The 16,413-nt window shown below is 39.7% G+C and overlaps 3 protein-coding genes across 3 annotated transcripts; 2 read left to right on the top strand and 1 right to left on the bottom strand.

Annotated features, from left to right (window-relative positions):
- Positions 1 to 5,007: 5,007 nt before the first annotated feature.
- LOC6590580 (BTB/POZ domain-containing adapter for CUL3-mediated RhoA degradation protein 3) lies at positions 5,008 to 6,738 on the top strand. The gene is made up of 3 exons (XM_002015349.2): positions 5,008 to 5,013; positions 5,394 to 5,808; positions 5,866 to 6,738. The coding sequence occupies exons 1-3, from the start codon at positions 5,008 to 5,010 to the stop codon at positions 6,588 to 6,590; spliced, it is 1,146 nt and encodes a 381-aa protein (XP_002015385.2). The 3' UTR covers positions 6,591 to 6,738.
- A 7,815-nt stretch (positions 6,739 to 14,553) lies between these two features.
- Positions 14,554 to 14,949, top strand: LOC6590579 (intraflagellar transport protein 20 homolog). The gene has a single exon (XM_002015348.2). The coding sequence runs from the start codon at positions 14,557 to 14,559 to the stop codon at positions 14,947 to 14,949; it is 393 nt and encodes a 130-aa protein (XP_002015384.1). The 5' UTR covers positions 14,554 to 14,556.
- Positions 14,921 to 15,992, bottom strand: LOC6590578 (INO80 complex subunit B). The gene is made up of 2 exons (XM_002015347.2): positions 15,950 to 15,992; positions 14,921 to 15,892 (listed from the first exon to the last, which is right to left on the bottom strand). Exons 1-2 carry the CDS (start codon positions 15,963 to 15,965, stop codon positions 14,970 to 14,972), a joined length of 939 nt encoding a protein of 312 aa, XP_002015383.2. The 5' UTR covers positions 15,966 to 15,992; the 3' UTR covers positions 14,921 to 14,969.
- Positions 15,993 to 16,413: the final 421 nt, after the last annotated feature.

The following is a 16,413-nucleotide window of genomic DNA, read 5'->3' as shown; positions in this document are numbered from 1 at the left end:
TATGGGGGTGTTAGGAGAGGGATCTTCTATTTATTTGTGAATACTGTCAGTCCGCTCGATACTGTCCATTCGACAGTCCCGCAAGCTTTGCGGTCTTTAAGTAGTGGAGTGTTTGGAGGTATTTCCCCAAGAAAATAATTGCAACTTTGCATGTGGATGTGATCCATCGAAGTTACCGCTCCCTCTTTAGGGAGCTCGACCAATTTTCGTGAAATTTTGTGTGCTTATCGATTGGGTGTGCCAACATCTATTTTTTATCACGGTCAGACCACTCTTCGGGTACCTATGTCTTTTTTTTTGGGAGGTACCCGACGGAGTGGTCTGATCTACGATTACCAATAGCAAATGTAAAAGTGGCGTCATAAAACTCAAAAAAAAAATATCAATTTGAATAAAAATATTTCTTACACATATGAAATACCAGTAGGTCGAAGCAAAAATTCGGTCCTGGGGTTTGAATATTGGAAGCGAAATTCTATCTGTGAAAATAAAACGTGTCTAAACGTAGCCACTGCAAATTGATTTGTTCCTTTTCGCTATAAAACTGATCCGATCTGATCCAGATTCGGAAATCTGGTAGATGTGGTCATTCTTTATTATTGTGCGTTTTTAGTTTTCTCGTAATTTCAATATTGTCGATGCCACAGACTTTCGTCATTTGTGGGGGCGGATCGAAATTTTGAAATACACACGTAATAATGAGATCTAACATGAGTATGGATACAAAATTTGATTGATTTTCAACATAAAGGGTTGGGGCTAAATTTTAAAATAAACTTGTGCAGGTTCGATATCACAGGAGTGCGGTTTTCAAATTTGGTTGCTCTAGCTCTTATAGGGAACTGCACCTGAACTGACTGCGCTGCACCTTATTTAGCTTAGTTTGCAGAGCTTCCATGGTCGGTCATATTTGCCAAGTTATGCGACATCGTGGCACTAATTGCCAAATAATCTTCTGTTAATCTTTGCTCTTTTATGATAAGCTTACAGGTGGCAATTGGCATATGAATATCCTCCTTGTCTTGGAGAAAGGGGATTGTGGTTGCCCTCAATATCCCAGTAGCCCGGGACCCATAGAAGGTTAATAGCAAATCGCTGAGAAATTTAGTGATTCGATCGCATCTGAGCTGTCGCTATAAATGTTCATCCAAGTTGTTATAACGGTTTCTGCTTGGAGGCAGTTCAGCGCTTCCTGATTGATATGACTACAGTGATCTGTGTATGGCCTGTATGGCCCCATCTGGGCCTGGAAGTCAGTCGAGCCATTTGTCTCTGTGAGGAATAAATGTATTGAAGGGGGTATCTGTGTACTCTTTTGGAACTCGGTAGAATGTTTTTAAACGGACGATATTGCTATTAATTAAAATGGATGAGTGACCTATGTGCTGTGGTGCCTAGAGGAGTCGGTTGGTCGGAGTCTCTCAGAAGTACTGCCATGCCTGCCCGCTCCTTTCCTGCAAGGTCAAGTCTTTGGGGGAATAAGATAGCATTTAGCGCATCATTTGGGGTGGAGTTCTACTGATGCATAGGCCGGCAATTCGCTGAACTTGCCCAGTTTTTTCGGGGTCCTTTTCAATTGCTCCGGTCACCACGCAGTAACTCCGTAGTGTAGTATTGGCCTAACTATTGCTAGGGTTGGTGCCCCTTTTTACAAAAATGGATTTTGTACATGTATAGAGCGCTGTCGTGGCCTTCGTCACTTTATTTTTGACGTTCAGGTTTATGTCTAATGTTTAGAGTTCAACTATGGACAGTTAAACTTTGTAAAAATAAGAATGTACAAATCATAAAATTAAATTAAATTCTTCATTAAAGAAGATTTTACTTTGGAAGCACAAGTATCAAAGGAAAAAAATATAAACAAACAGTCGCGGCAAAGGCTACGGAAAGATTCATGGTCAGAGTAGTTCGAAGCACAGGAAGACGCAGAGGATAGTAATGCCTAGTCGGGCGGGATGGGACAGGCAATATTGATAAGGCTAATGAGGGCCGAAGATTCAACGTCGCCTAGGAGAAGTTTGTGGAGAAACAGAATTCCAAGTCCTACGGCTTTCAAGAGAGTGCAAGTTCATGAGACGCAGCCGACTCTCATAAGAAGGAAGATGAGAGTCGAGAGGGGTACCACTTAAGTCCGCGCAGGGCAAAGATAAGGAATTGTTTTTGAGCGGACTCGAGCATATCTTGATATTTTTGGTAATGGGGAGACCAGATACAGGAACCATATTCCAAGATAGGTATAGAATAGTTTAGTGGTTTGGTTTCAGAAAATTCCTTCGACCATCTTTTGATAAAGACAAGGACTCCTTTGGCTTTATTCGAAATATATTTATATGGGAACTAAAACATAAGTTATGTACGAAAATAATGGCTAAGTCATTAACTTTGTATAGGCGTTCCAAGGAAATGTTATGAATTGTGAAGTCAAAAAGGTAAGACTTGTTGCGATGGAGGGTCATGGCGTTAAATTTGGAAATTTTAAGAGGAAGAGCATTAATAATGTACCAATTGTTGAGAGCGTCGAGATCTGATTGAAGAAATAACGAGGTTACCAGATCGCTGTAGGAAAAACATAGCTTGACTTCATCAGCATACATTAGGAGTCGTGAATTAGTTAAAACTTTGGGAAGATAACTTATCAATGATAAGGAGGTTAAATAGTTCCAATTCAACTTTTTGCCAATTACCAACCATAAGTAAATGCCACTGTTGCTGAAGGATATCCTGCATCAATTTAATATGGGGGTGTTAGAAGAGGGATCTACTATTTATTTGTGAATACTGTCAGTCCGCTCGATACTGGAGTGGAGTGTAGTGGAGTGGAAGTAGTGGAGTGTTTGGAGGTATTTCCCCAAGAAAATAATTGCAACTTCGCATGTGGATGTGATCCATCGAAGTTACCGCTCCCTCTCTAGGGAGGTATGCCGGTTCGATGGTTGTACACCCGGGAGAAATGCGTGTCTAATAAAATGGTTAGGGACTCCTCACTGGAGTTAGTGGGTAGTTTTCGCGGGGATCTTGCGTAGCCCTGCGGGCTCTGATGTTTCCTCTATTTCTGATTTTATAGCATGTATGTGGCCTCGGGTTTTCCGTAGTGATATTTTAGTCCAGGACGCCAGATCTTATTATAATTAGGAGCTTGTGCACGAACATAACGCCATTGCATATTCTGCGATGGTGTGAGGACGGCAGGTCAATAAGATTTAGCCGAGACCGGTAGGGTGGCAAGATTCTACCCGAGTCCCAGTTAAAGTTACGAAGCGCAAAAATTAAAATTGCTTTTGCACAGATTCAATAACAACCTGCTGCTCTTTACACTGCGGGCTCCACACACAAGAACAATATAGGACGTACTAACGCGATATACAGTTGTTTCGCCACGTACAGGTCGCCAAACTCCTTGGACCAACGCTTAATGAACGCTAAAACACCCTTAGCTTTATTTACTGTTGCGGCTATATGGGTGATAAAACACAACTTATGATCAAGTAGGACTCCTCGGTCATTTAAACAACCAGGGTATGATTTCCTAGAACTTATGAGGCAAAATGTGGAGCGCGACGGTAAAATGTCATGGTTGCTGGACTAGGACTACGTCCGCTCCGCTCTCGTCTAAGCCGAGTATTACTATGGTGCATAATAATAATAATAATAATAATAATAATAATATCGTAATAATACGAACAACAAGCAAAAAAAAGCGCATCTAGTTGATACGGTAGCTAATATCAAACTATTTTATTAATTTGTTTACTTAACTTCCGTTTGATAGCCCTGGAAAGGTTTATATTGAAAATCGCGTTGCTGATTTGATATATATGTTACCTAAAACCATTCGGTATGACTGGGTGATATGTCAACATTTTTGTGTAAATACAAACCAAGAGAGCATTTTTACATACATTTTTATACCTGATACTCAAAATGAGTATTGGGGTATATTAGATTTGTGGTGAAAGTGGATGTGTGTAACGTCCAGAAGGAATCGTTTCCGACCCCATAAAGTATATATATTCTGGATCAGCATCAATAGCCGAGTCGATTGAGCCCTGTCTGTCTGTCCGTCCGTCCGTCTGTCCGTCCGTCTGTCCGTCCGTCTGTCCGTCCGTCTGTCCGTCCCCTTCAGCGCCTAGTGCTCAAAGACTATAAGAGCTAGAGCAACGATGTTTTGGATCCAGAATTGTGTGATATGTCACTGCTACATTTTTAAAGATACGATAAAACCAAAAACGCAGAATCGTAGAGAAAGACCATAACTTTTAGACTGCAGAATCTGAATTGGATCGTATTATTTTTATAGCCAGCATCAAGAAAACAATTTCATTTTTTCTCGCCCTGTCTCTCTCTAACACACACGTAGCATAGGCGGCTTTGGTTAGAGTAAAACATTAGCGCCTAGATCTCAGAGACTATAAAAGCTAGTGCAACCAAATTTGGTATCCACACTCCTAATATATCGGGGAATCTGGGGATATTCACAAATCTCAGAGACTATTAAAGCTAGAGTAACCAAATTTAGTATCCGCACTCCTGTTAGATCTCACTATAAAACGTATATCTCAAAATTTCGCCCCACCCCCTTCCGCCCCCACAAAGGACGAAAATCTGTGGCATCCACAATATTGCAGTTTCGAGAAAACTAAAAACGCAGAATCATAGATAATGACCATATCTATCAGATTGCTGAATCTGGATCAGATCAGATCATTTTTATAGCCAAAAGGAACAAATCAATTTGCAGTGGCTACGCAGCGCCCGACGTCACGCTCAGACTGATTTTCTGTCTCTCTCGCACGCACTCTTTGTCGTGTCGTTTAATATTAGCGGCGTCTGCCGGAGGAGAGCCATACTGACTTAGTATCGGGTATAACTGTAGAGTTGCGGTGTCCGCAGCAACTCACATCGTTCCCCCTCGTTCTTTTTAAAATTAATTTTTTCTTTACTTTATTCAAAATGAACGAAGAAGCTTAACAAAATTGATATTTAGAAAAAAATGTTGTTTCTTCGTAAATGACTGTGATAAAAACAAATGAGTATGTACTTTTGTTTGAAATTAAATTGATTTAGCAACAAAAAAAAATATTTTAAATTAGACAAATAGATGAACATTTGTGAAAACTAGAGAAGTCACAAATGCATGACATTTTAGAGTGCGCCTTTTTTTCCCCATGCGTATATATGGCAAACTGTCAAATAAAATATATAATTAAATTATTCAAAATTCATAACAGGAAATTCACTATATTGCGCTAGACAAAATATTCCGATGCCAGGGATGAAAATAAAGAAAGTATCGGAAAAATAACTTGTTATCGATATATAGTTTTATTGACTGTCCGTTTTGATGTAGAGATAATTTTGCAAACTGATTTTCTTTGTAATCAAATTGGATTTAGTTTTTCATCGTGGCTAATACATTCGTCAAAATTGATCCCTTAGCGCTTGAGGATTGTGCGAGCGTAAGCAACGCAAAAGATAGCGTTTGCCAAAGCTCCAAACAAAAGGGCGTTGGTGTCATAGGTGCACCAAAAGAAATAGCTTGCTGTATTGAAGACCTGGGTTCCGCTCTACAAGACAAAGTGATTTTGGCACCTGCAGAAAGTAGCCACCAACTTGTGCTTCATGCCAAGCAGTCTGAAGCCATGTCCGGTGATCAGAAAGTGCTGTTAAAAGGGCATTCGTCTCAGTATGTCAAGCTAAATGTTGGTGGTCGCTTATATTATACTACAATCGGAACACTGACGAAGCATAATGATACAATGCTAAGCGCTATGTTTAGTGGTCGCATGGAGGTGCTAACTGATTCAGAAGGTAATTAATTTACATTGAAATTATTCTGTAATATGTATACAAAAATTCACGTTGCAGGTTGGATACTAATAGATCGCTGTGGAAACCATTTTGGAATCATACTGAACTTCTTGCGCGATGGCAGTGTCCCATTACCCGAAACTAACAAAGAAATAGCTGAGCTACTTGCAGAATCAAAATACTACTGCATTACCGAGCTTGCATTGTCATGTGAACGGGCACTATATGCACACATTGAGCCAAAACCTATTTGCCGCATTCCATTGATAACTTCGCAAAAAGAGGAACAACTTCTAATCAGCGCGTCTTCGAAACCGGCTGTTATTTTAGTGGTGCAGCGACAAAACAACAAGTATTCATACACAAGCACATCCGATGACAATTTATTAAAAAATATTGAACTTTTCGACAAGCTTTCTCTGCGTTTCAACGAACGCATTTTATTCATCAAAGATGTTATAGGACCAAGTGAAATATGCTGCTGGTCCTTTTATGGGCACGGAAAAAAGGTTGCTGAAGTGTGTTGTACTTCTATAGTTTATGCAACTGATCGAAAACATACTAAAGTGGAATTTCCTGAGGCACGTATTTACGAAGAAACACTTCAAGTGTTGCTATACGAGAATCGAAACGCCCCTGACCAAGATCTAATGCAGGCCACATCTTCTGTACGTGTGGGGGGTGTTAGCGGAACAAGCATGCATCAGTATACAAGCGACGAAGAGGAAGAGCGAACTGGACTAGCGCGGTTGCGATCAAACAAACGGAACAACCCCACATGACACGCATAGGTTTTTTATAAACTTAGTTTTGATGGCGTTGCCTATCTACAAGTTCAACTCGTTGCTGACTTCTAGCGTCAGTAAATGTATAAAACGCGATCGGATGTATAGTTCATTAATATAATTTTTTAAATAAAAATTAACCCTATCTGAAACTGTTTACAAATAAAATTAAAAGAACTGTCGCATAACCTTGCAAATATTTATGGATACATATATGATTCGTTTTCCAGTATAAATATGTAGAAACCAACACTGATATGAAATCTTAGCAAGTAAACAAAATAATGTAAATTCTATGTTAAAAAAACGTTTGCTCATTTTTATAAAACGGTCTTCAAGGGTCTAAAAATGAAAGGTAAAGAATAGCTTTCTACGTCTAGCAACCTTCAAACTTCCGAAAATGTTTGTGTCTTGATTATATTGGTTAAAAAAATAACATCAAAATAAATTAATGACAGACCAAAAAGAAAATATATACCTTCAAACGGAGGGTGACCCCATAAAGAAATGGGCCAGCTATCACAGCCATCAAGTCATCTAAATACGTGCGGATCCACCTGGACAACCACACTAACTTGGAATAACTAAAAAAGTTATATCCTGTAGCTGTAAAATGATTCTGTCGCCTTTGATCAAAACCGCACCCCAAGCAAAGCTGTAGCTTCCTTTATAGTGTAAATATATATACATTTTGGTAAATATTAATTTTTTTATTGTTATCCTTGGTAGGAATCTCTTCATATTGATTTGACCTCGCTTTAGGAAACCAAAATTTTATTGGTTTTGTTTTAGCTTTTTTTCTCAAGCAATTAAATATATAGAAGAATAGAAACGAGGGGGAACGTTGTGAGTTGCTGCGGACACCGCAACTCTACGGTTATACCCGATACTAAGTCAGTATGGCTCTCCTCCGGCAGACGCCGCTAATATTTAACGACACGACAAAGAGTGCGTGCGAGAGAGACAGAAAATCAGTCTGAGCGTGACGTCGGGCGCTGCGTAGCCAATGCAAATTGATTTGTTCCTTTTGGCTATAAAAATGATCTGATCTGATCCAGATTCACCAATCTGATAGATATGGTCATTATCTATGATTCTGCGTTTTTAGTTTTCTCAAATCTGCAATATTGTGGATGCAACAGATTTTCGTCCTTTGTGGGGGCGGAAGGGGGTGGGGCGAAATTTTGAGATATACGTTTTATAGTGAGATCTAACAGGAGTACGGACACTAAATTTGGTTACTCTAGCCTTAATATTCTCTGAGATTTGTGAATATCCCCAGATTTGCATCCTTTGCGGGGGCGGAAGGGGGTGTGGCGAAATTTTGAAACAAACTCGTCTCGGTCCGATATATTAGGAGTGTGGATACCAAATTTGGTTGCTCTAGCTTTTATAGTCTCTGAGATCTAGGCGCTAATGTTTTACTCTAAGCAAAGCCGCCTATGCTACGTGTGTGTTAGAGAGAGACAGGGCGAGAAAAAATGAAATTGTTTTCTTGATGCTGGCTATAATAATAATACGATCCAATTCAGATTCTGCAGCATAAAAGATATGGTCATTCTCTACGATTCTGCGTTTTTGGTTTTCTCGTATCTTTAAAATTGTGGATGCCACAGATTTTCGCCCTTTGAGGGGGCGGAAGTGGGCGGGGCAAAGTTTTGAAATATTTTGGTAGCAGTGACATATCACAGAAGTCTGGATCCAAAACATCGTTGCTCTAGCTCTTATAGTCTTTGAGCATTAGGCGCTGAAGGGGACGGACAGACGGACAGACGGACAGACGGACGGACGGACAGACAGACAGGGCTCAATCGACTCGGCTATTGATGCTGATCAAGAATATATATACTTTATAGGGTCGGAAACGATTCCTTCTGGACGTTACACACATCCACTTTTACCACAAATCTAATATACCCCAATACTCATTTTGAGTATCGGGTATAAAAATAACAGTTTTAAATAAACAAGATTTTTTCCTTGTAACATTTACATCTCTACTCTCGCTTTCGGTCTGGACAAATTCCATCCTGGTATCAAAACCTATGTACAAATTTCAGTGTCCTAACAGATCCAACTAGATTACCAATCACCACTCCACACACGAAGACAGCAGTCAAAATACCACTTATCACGCTTTATCAAAGCAAGCTAATGTATTTATGTACGAGGGTGGTCTGATAAGTACTTAGCCTCACTGCCCGATGGTGCAAAAGAAGATTTACTCTCGTGTAGCTCAATCTTTTAGACGGCTACTGTCAACATTTCAGCCGAATCAGACTCGTACTTTTTTTTTGTGACCACGGGTGAAAGCGGGCTTGTCCGCCGATTTTCTACAAATGGAAAATGAGTAATATCGGGCTATGAATCGATTCTCATTTTTGGATGGGAAATCGCGGAGCGAAATTAAAGAGCGCTTGGATGCTGTGGCGAAAATGGCTTCAACGGAGGACAACATAACAAAAACCCTCGATCTCGTATTGGCAAACCGCCGATCAAAGGTGCGTGAGATAGCTAAATCAATAAGCCTCTCAAAAGAACACGTAGGTCAAATCGTGCATGTGATTTTTGGCATGAGAAAGCTGTCGGCGTAATGGGTGCAGCGTTTTCTCACTCCGGACAAAAAGCGCAACAGTGAAACCACTTCAGAGCAGTGTTTTGACGCTGTTTAAGAGCAATCCGAAGGAGTTTCTGTGTCGTTCTGAAACATAAATCCAATGGTAGACACCAGAGACCAAGGAACAGGCGAAAAAGTCGACTTTACCCGGTGAACATGCTCCGAAGAAGGCGAAGACTGTAATCGGCTCACACCACCACCGTCGCCACGGCCACATTGGTCGAATTGCACTGCGTACTGCCCCATCCGCCGAAATCTCCAGTCTTGGCCCTGACTGAAAAAAGTCACTTACCGGACATACATTTGAGAATGAGAAGGGCGTCGCCGCCAAGACGGCCTACGTTACAGACCTCTAAAAAACGTATTTTTCAGATGGGTTACAAAATTTGGAGCATCGGTGGTTCAAGTATATCGACCTAAAAGGAGACTATATTGAGAAATAAATCGCCACTTTTCCAAAATTTTGGTTTTTTGTTTTGTACGCCAAGTACTTATCAGACCACCCTCGTTATTCATAAAACGAAACCTTATTTTCAAGAACCAACTAGAAACATAATATCAATCCCTTATAAGGCTTCCAGGACACAGCCAAAGTAAAAGTTACAGTTAAATTACAGGTAATGAACACATCAAATATTTCCTTCTGACTTTTGCGAACTTTCCTTTAATAAATGAGAGAAATTCTAAGTCCGCAGACTCGAAAAACATGCGGGAATTGTGAGTCGCAGCTACGGCCGCGGCTATACATATGTATACACCCGATACTCAGTCAGTATGGCACCCCTCCGCCACATTGAACGACAAATAGTGTGTGAGAGAGAGACAGAAAATGAGTAAGCGCGTGACTACGCTATCGAAGACAATGTAATATCATTTGTTCCTTGTGGCTATCTATCCGATCTGATTTAGCATCCTAGAAGGTATGGGCATTCTCTACGATTCTGCGTTTTCGGCTTTCGGAAATTTTCAAAATTGTGGGTGCCACATATTTTTGTCCTTGGTAGTGACGGAAGGGGGTGGGGCGAAATTTTGAAATACGCTTGTACCAGCACAAGAGTCTGGGATACAACAATTGGATTCTCTAAGAGCTAGAGCTAGAGTCTCTGAGATCTGAGATCGAGACGGACAGAAATACATTCTATATCGACTCTGCTATTGATGCTGATCAAGAATATATATACTACTTCATGGAGTCGGAAACTTCCTTCCAAAAATATAATATAAAAATGAATCGCTTCTTGTTTTACAAAGTACAAATCTAGGGAGCAGCTGAACCGATTGCGCTAATTCTTTTTATACCCGATACTCAAAATGAGTATTGGGGTATATTAGATTTGTGGTAAAAGTGGATGTGTGTAACGTCCAGAAGGAATCGTTTCCGACCCCATAAAGTATATATATTCTTGATCAGCATCAATAGCCGAGTCGATTGAGCCATGTCTGTCTGTCCGTCTGTCCGTCCGTCCGTCTGTCCGTCCCCTTCAGCGCCTAATGCTCAAAGACTATAAGAGCTAGAGCAACGATGTTTTGGATCCAGACTTCTGTCAGAATCTGAATTGGATCGTATTACTATTATAGCCAGCATCAAGAAAACAATTTCATTTTTTCTCGCCCTGACTCTCTCTAACACACAGGTAGCATAGGCGGCTTTGCTTAGAGTAAAACATTAGCGCCTAGATCTCAGAGACTATAAAAGCTAGAGCAACCAAATTTGGTATCCACACTCCTAATATATCGGATCGAGACGAGTTTGTTTCAAAATTTCGCCACACCCCCTTCCGCCCCCGCAAAGGATGCAAATCTGGGGATATTCACAAATCTCAGAGACTATTAAAGCTAGAGTAACCAAATTTGGTATCCGCACTTCTGTTAGATCTCACTATAAAACGTTTATCTCAAAATTTCGCCCCACCCCCTTCCGCCCACACAAAGGACGAAAATCTGTTGCATCCACAATATTGCAGATTTGAGAAAACTAAAAACGCAGAATCATAGATAACGACCATATCTATCAGATTGCTGAATCTGGATCAGATCAGGTCATTTTTATAGCCAAGAGGAACAAACCAATTTGCACTGGCTACGCAGCGTCCGACGTCACGCTCAAACTGATTTTCTGTCTTTCTCGCACACACTCTTTGTCGTGTCGCTTAATATTAGCGCCATCTGCCGGAGGAGAGCCATACTGACTTAGTATCGGGTATAACTGTAGAGTTGCGGTGTCCGCAGCAACTTAGAACGTTCCCCCTCGTTTTTATAATATTCCTTGATGTACAAAAATTTTTCGTACGGAGAGAAAATTTAAAAAAATTAAAATCTTAATTTACAAAAAGGTGAAGAAATTTATAATCAGGCATTGATTTCCATTGATTCCATATGTGCTTGATGATGTCAAACAAGCTATTATACCAATTGGGGATGGTCGCGCCTAATCGCCCAATGCACGATGCTTTTCATTAAGAGTTACAACGTGAAAAGTCGTATGATTTCAATACTTTGAAAGAACCGATTCAAATAAATCTTCCACTATAGAACAAAGAATAAAAATAATGTATTTTATAGTCTTAGGAAAGTAATAAATGATGGAGCTGCAGGGATTTACTTCTTCGACTTCTAATTCGCTCAAAAAATGAAATTGCTCTAGTTATTGCTTCGTCAGGCATTTCAGCAACTTTGATTAAAGGCGGTCGAATAGCCCATTCAGCTCTAAAATTGCCATTGAATATGCAATGCAACGAAATTCCAACCTGTAACATTTCCAAGAATTCGGCAATGGCAAAGCTTTTGCAGCAATGTTCACTAATAGTATGGGATGAATGCACGGTGGCGCAAAAAAAATCTTTAGGGTCTTTAGATCTTTAGATCTACGGAACGAACAGAATCAACTTGCTGTCGCAGGAGTACCGGAAGGCAGCGAGTTTGGGCCGACACTGCACTGCTTATTCAGCCACGACATGCCAAATCCCTTTACTGTCCGAAGGCAAATAGGGCAGGCCCTCAAGGTGGTAACATTTGCTGACGACACAGTAGTACAGAGTACTTTAAGAATGGACTCTAGCCCTGGTGTCTTCTTGGTTGGGAAACTCGTGGAGCTGCATAAGAATCACACATACCTCAGAGTTACACTGGATGCACGTGTAACTTTCGACAGTCACATCCGTAGCGTAACCAGAAAATGTTCTAGCTACTTAAACAAAGTAACAAGCTCAATTTTAATAACAAAGTCATGATCTACAAAGCCATACCTGACCCTGCCTAACCTTGCGAGGATCATGACATTCCAGAGTAAATTTCTGCGTAGGATCTCCGGAGCTGAGTGGAATATCCGTAAAATCAAGCGAAGAGCCATTTTAAGCTCAGAAGCCACACCAATGTACTGGCGAGGCGTCTTGCGATATCCAGATACCGGCGTACGCTGGCCAGAAAACACCCAGTCGACCTGCGCAACAGGATGATCTATGAGGAGCTCTATCCTAGAAACCTGGACCTCTAAATTCTTCGACCTTGAGGACACGCATGTTTTTAATTTTTTTTTGTGACTTTTTTCCTGTGACTTTTTTAACGGTAACAGCAAACAACATAATTTGAATAATTCATATTATTTTATAATCAAAAATACAAAATACAATCCTAATTATAATAAAATTAACAGAAATAAACAGCAAATAATCAGGAGATTTTCGGAAAACATTGCCAGTGGTTCCACGTTCAATGCAAAGTGATGAAGTGAATGCAATCTTTAAAGTCCTCCATTTGTAGAAACATTTCAAGGTATTACATTTAAACAAGAATATGAGTGTCATCTTGCAAAATGATCAATCTGGAGATATATTTTCTAAGCAATGGTAATGGCCAATTTCCTATAGATGTGAATACTGGCTGCATCTCTTTTCCTGAGTGTTTTTGTAAGTTAACGCAATCAAAAGCTGAATTCATTCAAAAAGTGTTTCCAAATGTTGCTCAAAACTATTTGTTCCATGATTGGTTGAGCGAATGAGCTATACTAGCTGCGAAAAACAATGATGTAAATGAATTAAATTTCAAAATTCAAGATGACATTCCTGGCGAAATGAGGACGTATGAATCAGTTGATACGGTTACTAATAAACATGATGTCGTGAACTATCCACCGGAATATTTTAAACTCACTTTATATGCCAGGATTGCCGCCTCACAATCTTCAATTGAAGGTTGTATCTGTAGTTATAATGTTGCGAAATATTAACTAACCGAAACTTTGTAACCGCACACGAAAACCGATTCAAAAAATTAAGCAATCATATTGAAAGGAAAGTATGAAGGAGAAGACGTTTTGGTACCCTGCCTCCCAATGATGCCGACTGATGTAATATAGAATAAGTACAAAAAAAATGAAATATAATAAGTAGCTATCATGATAAGAAATCTGAAATTATAATTTTCATTGTGATTTATTAGTGATTATGGCTGGCAAAAACTCTCTAGCTGAAGCCTACACGAGGGTGTCGGCTGGGCAATGGACACTGCATTACCCCGGACAGAGCAAGCGACAGTGCATTCCCCTCGCCCGGGATAATGCAGTGTCTAGCTAAGACAATGGTCCAGCGTCTTCCCGAGTCGGGGGAACTGAACCAGGGCCATGGCTAGAGGTGCCTGGCGGCCAGGTGCCAATTAACTATCGAATAACTAACTAACTCCAGATATGATAAATCACAAAGAAAGCTTGTATTTTTGTAACATTTTTGCTTTGAAAACTTGGCAAAAGTCGAAAAAATTAATTTCTTATGTTGGTTGTTTGTTTTTTACTGACACCGAATTAATGTATCTATGCAACAAAAACACAAGGAATGCATTTACTTCACCTTTTCCAGAGTTTTCAAAGTCGAAATTTTTTAAAAATATACCACAAAAATGATACATTTTGAATGTTAAATATTTTTCAGCTTAAGCTAGGTTAGGATTTAAAGCTGCATTTATCTGCTTTTTAGAATTGCAAAGTTCAATACAACCAGATGCAATATATGTACTTAAGTTATGTGAAAAAAGGACTACCTCTGGCAAAAAGAGTAAAAAAAAAATAAATACCAAACTAAAAAACTGCACCCAGAAAAAACTCATTAAACAGTTTTAAGACCCCAAATCCTTAAAAAATGTCGGTTTGGTTCACATCGGAAATGTGGTGTTTCATAGTGTCATCTGTGTAGCTGTAACATATATGTACATACATATGTACGTATGACTGTTCGTTGTCTGTGACAACGAAGGCTTGCCATAACAGGAAATGTTTATATGCCAGAGTGCTTGGATGTGGGGTTATACTCAAACAAAAATCGATTGTTTTTGTTAATATTTCCTACAATAGTCGAAATGGAGGAATTGAAAAAATTTGGATTGTTCATAGACGATATCTACAGACTGCGAGTTCAGGATCCCAGCATTGCCACTCAAAAAATAGAGCTGAGACATGAATGCCTGGAGTATTCAAGAAACCTTCAACAGTTCAAAAGATTAATTCATGACTTCTATAAAATATCAAATACTTTTGCTAAAGACGTCGAAGTGGAAAAGCTCCGTGCAATTGGGACACAAAACCAACTTAAATCAATGTCGCAGCAGCGACAAGCTGAGCAGCAAGTCTGTCAGAGCAAGATTTTGGAACAGACAGTCAAACTAGAGCGTTTGAAAAGCGAGTACCAGTACTTGCAACGTACAGAAACGGAGCAGCAGGAAATCATAAATAATTTTTTATTGAATCAATAAAAACAGGTGTATAAAAACATTTAAACAATACGGTTTGGATTTTTTTGTTCTAGTTTTGCGGCTGTTAGATGCTTACGGTAGCAAACTAGACTACAAAGGGGAACATTGGTTTTGGAGCAGGAATATGCCTTACGATTTTTGCAATCACTAATGCAGCAAAACTGAGCTGGTGGCGGAGGGCGTGATACTTTTGCTTCCATGGGAAACTCATGACCTGGAGGTACCAAGATGTAGGAACCTTCAATAGTATTCATATATGTAAGTTTTGGGTGCGAAGGCTTTTGTGTTTGCTTGTTACGAACGCCGGAGCGTTGTTTACTGCTCTCCTGTTTCTTCAGCAAGCGATCCATGGTTTTTTGTTTATCTTTTTCGCGACGCTCGTCCGCCTGTTGCTTACGTTTTTGCGACTTTAAAGCTGCTTTTTGGATTTCTTCCGCAGTTTGAGGTTTTTCCTTTTCCTTATATCCACTGGGTAGTGCAATCAGTTCTTCAACAAATCCAATCATATTAGTATCAGCATCTTGTGTCCGTTCATACATAGCTCGTTGACGAGCTGTCATTAATTTGGGGTCTTTAATTTTTTTTAACTCTTCATCGACATCGTCTAGCTTCCCAGTTTCAATGGCATTAAGCCAGCGTTCTTCATCACTAGAAGTATCACTGTTTCGTCGTCGTTTAATCTTCTTCATTGCATTACTAGGCGATGTTGAGGCCTGCACCGTTTTTTTTGTGTTCGCCGGTCTTGTGCGATTATTTACAAAATCAATGATATTCACATTTCGAGTCTGGGCCTCCCTTTTTATAGAATGTTCCACAGGCGGGAAAGATTTTTGAATCTCTTGAGCGAGGTTTGGCGGTGGCTCGTTATTGGTTGCCACAGATGAATCTGTAGGAGAAGCAAATCTGGCTGGCTTTTGGCGTTTTGAGCGTTTTGAGCGTCGATCTTAAATATTAAAATTTATAATAGCTACATAATGAAATATAAAATTATTAATACTACCTTCAACTTTCCCCATAATTTCAAGATAATTTCGGCTTTCAAAAATCATAAACATTAATCATCTTTTAGAGAAATTGCGGATGGAAGATAATTGCGATACCATAAACTGCACGATAGTTGAGAAATCAGTCCACATCGGTGTAGAAAATAATCATTTTGATACTTTTTGCGTTCGAGTAAGGGCACTCCCATAAATGTTCAGACACTGAGCTAATTCAATAATGTTTCCACTAGACCATTTGAAACAATTCGTAGGATGTTGCTACCAGCAATAACGAGCGGGAGGGATGAGAACCGTGTCTGGGGCCGCAACTCTACATTTATACCCGATAGGAGGAATGAGTAAGAGCTTGAAAGGCGTTGCGTAGCCACTGTAATTTAATTTTATTTCTGCTGGCTACAATATTAATCTGATATGCGTTTTTGGTTTTCTCGTATCTTTAAAATGACGCAACAAATTTTTG

This window comes from Drosophila persimilis, unplaced genomic scaffold, assembly GCF_003286085.1.
Source record: "Drosophila persimilis strain 14011-0111.01,24,50 unplaced genomic scaffold, DperRS2 tig00000002-arrow-pilon, whole genome shotgun sequence".
Lineage (NCBI taxonomy): Eukaryota > Metazoa > Arthropoda > Insecta > Diptera > Drosophilidae > Drosophila > Drosophila persimilis.
The sequence above is the reverse complement of the archived record's forward strand: the minus strand, read 5'-3'. Positions and strand labels throughout refer to the sequence as shown.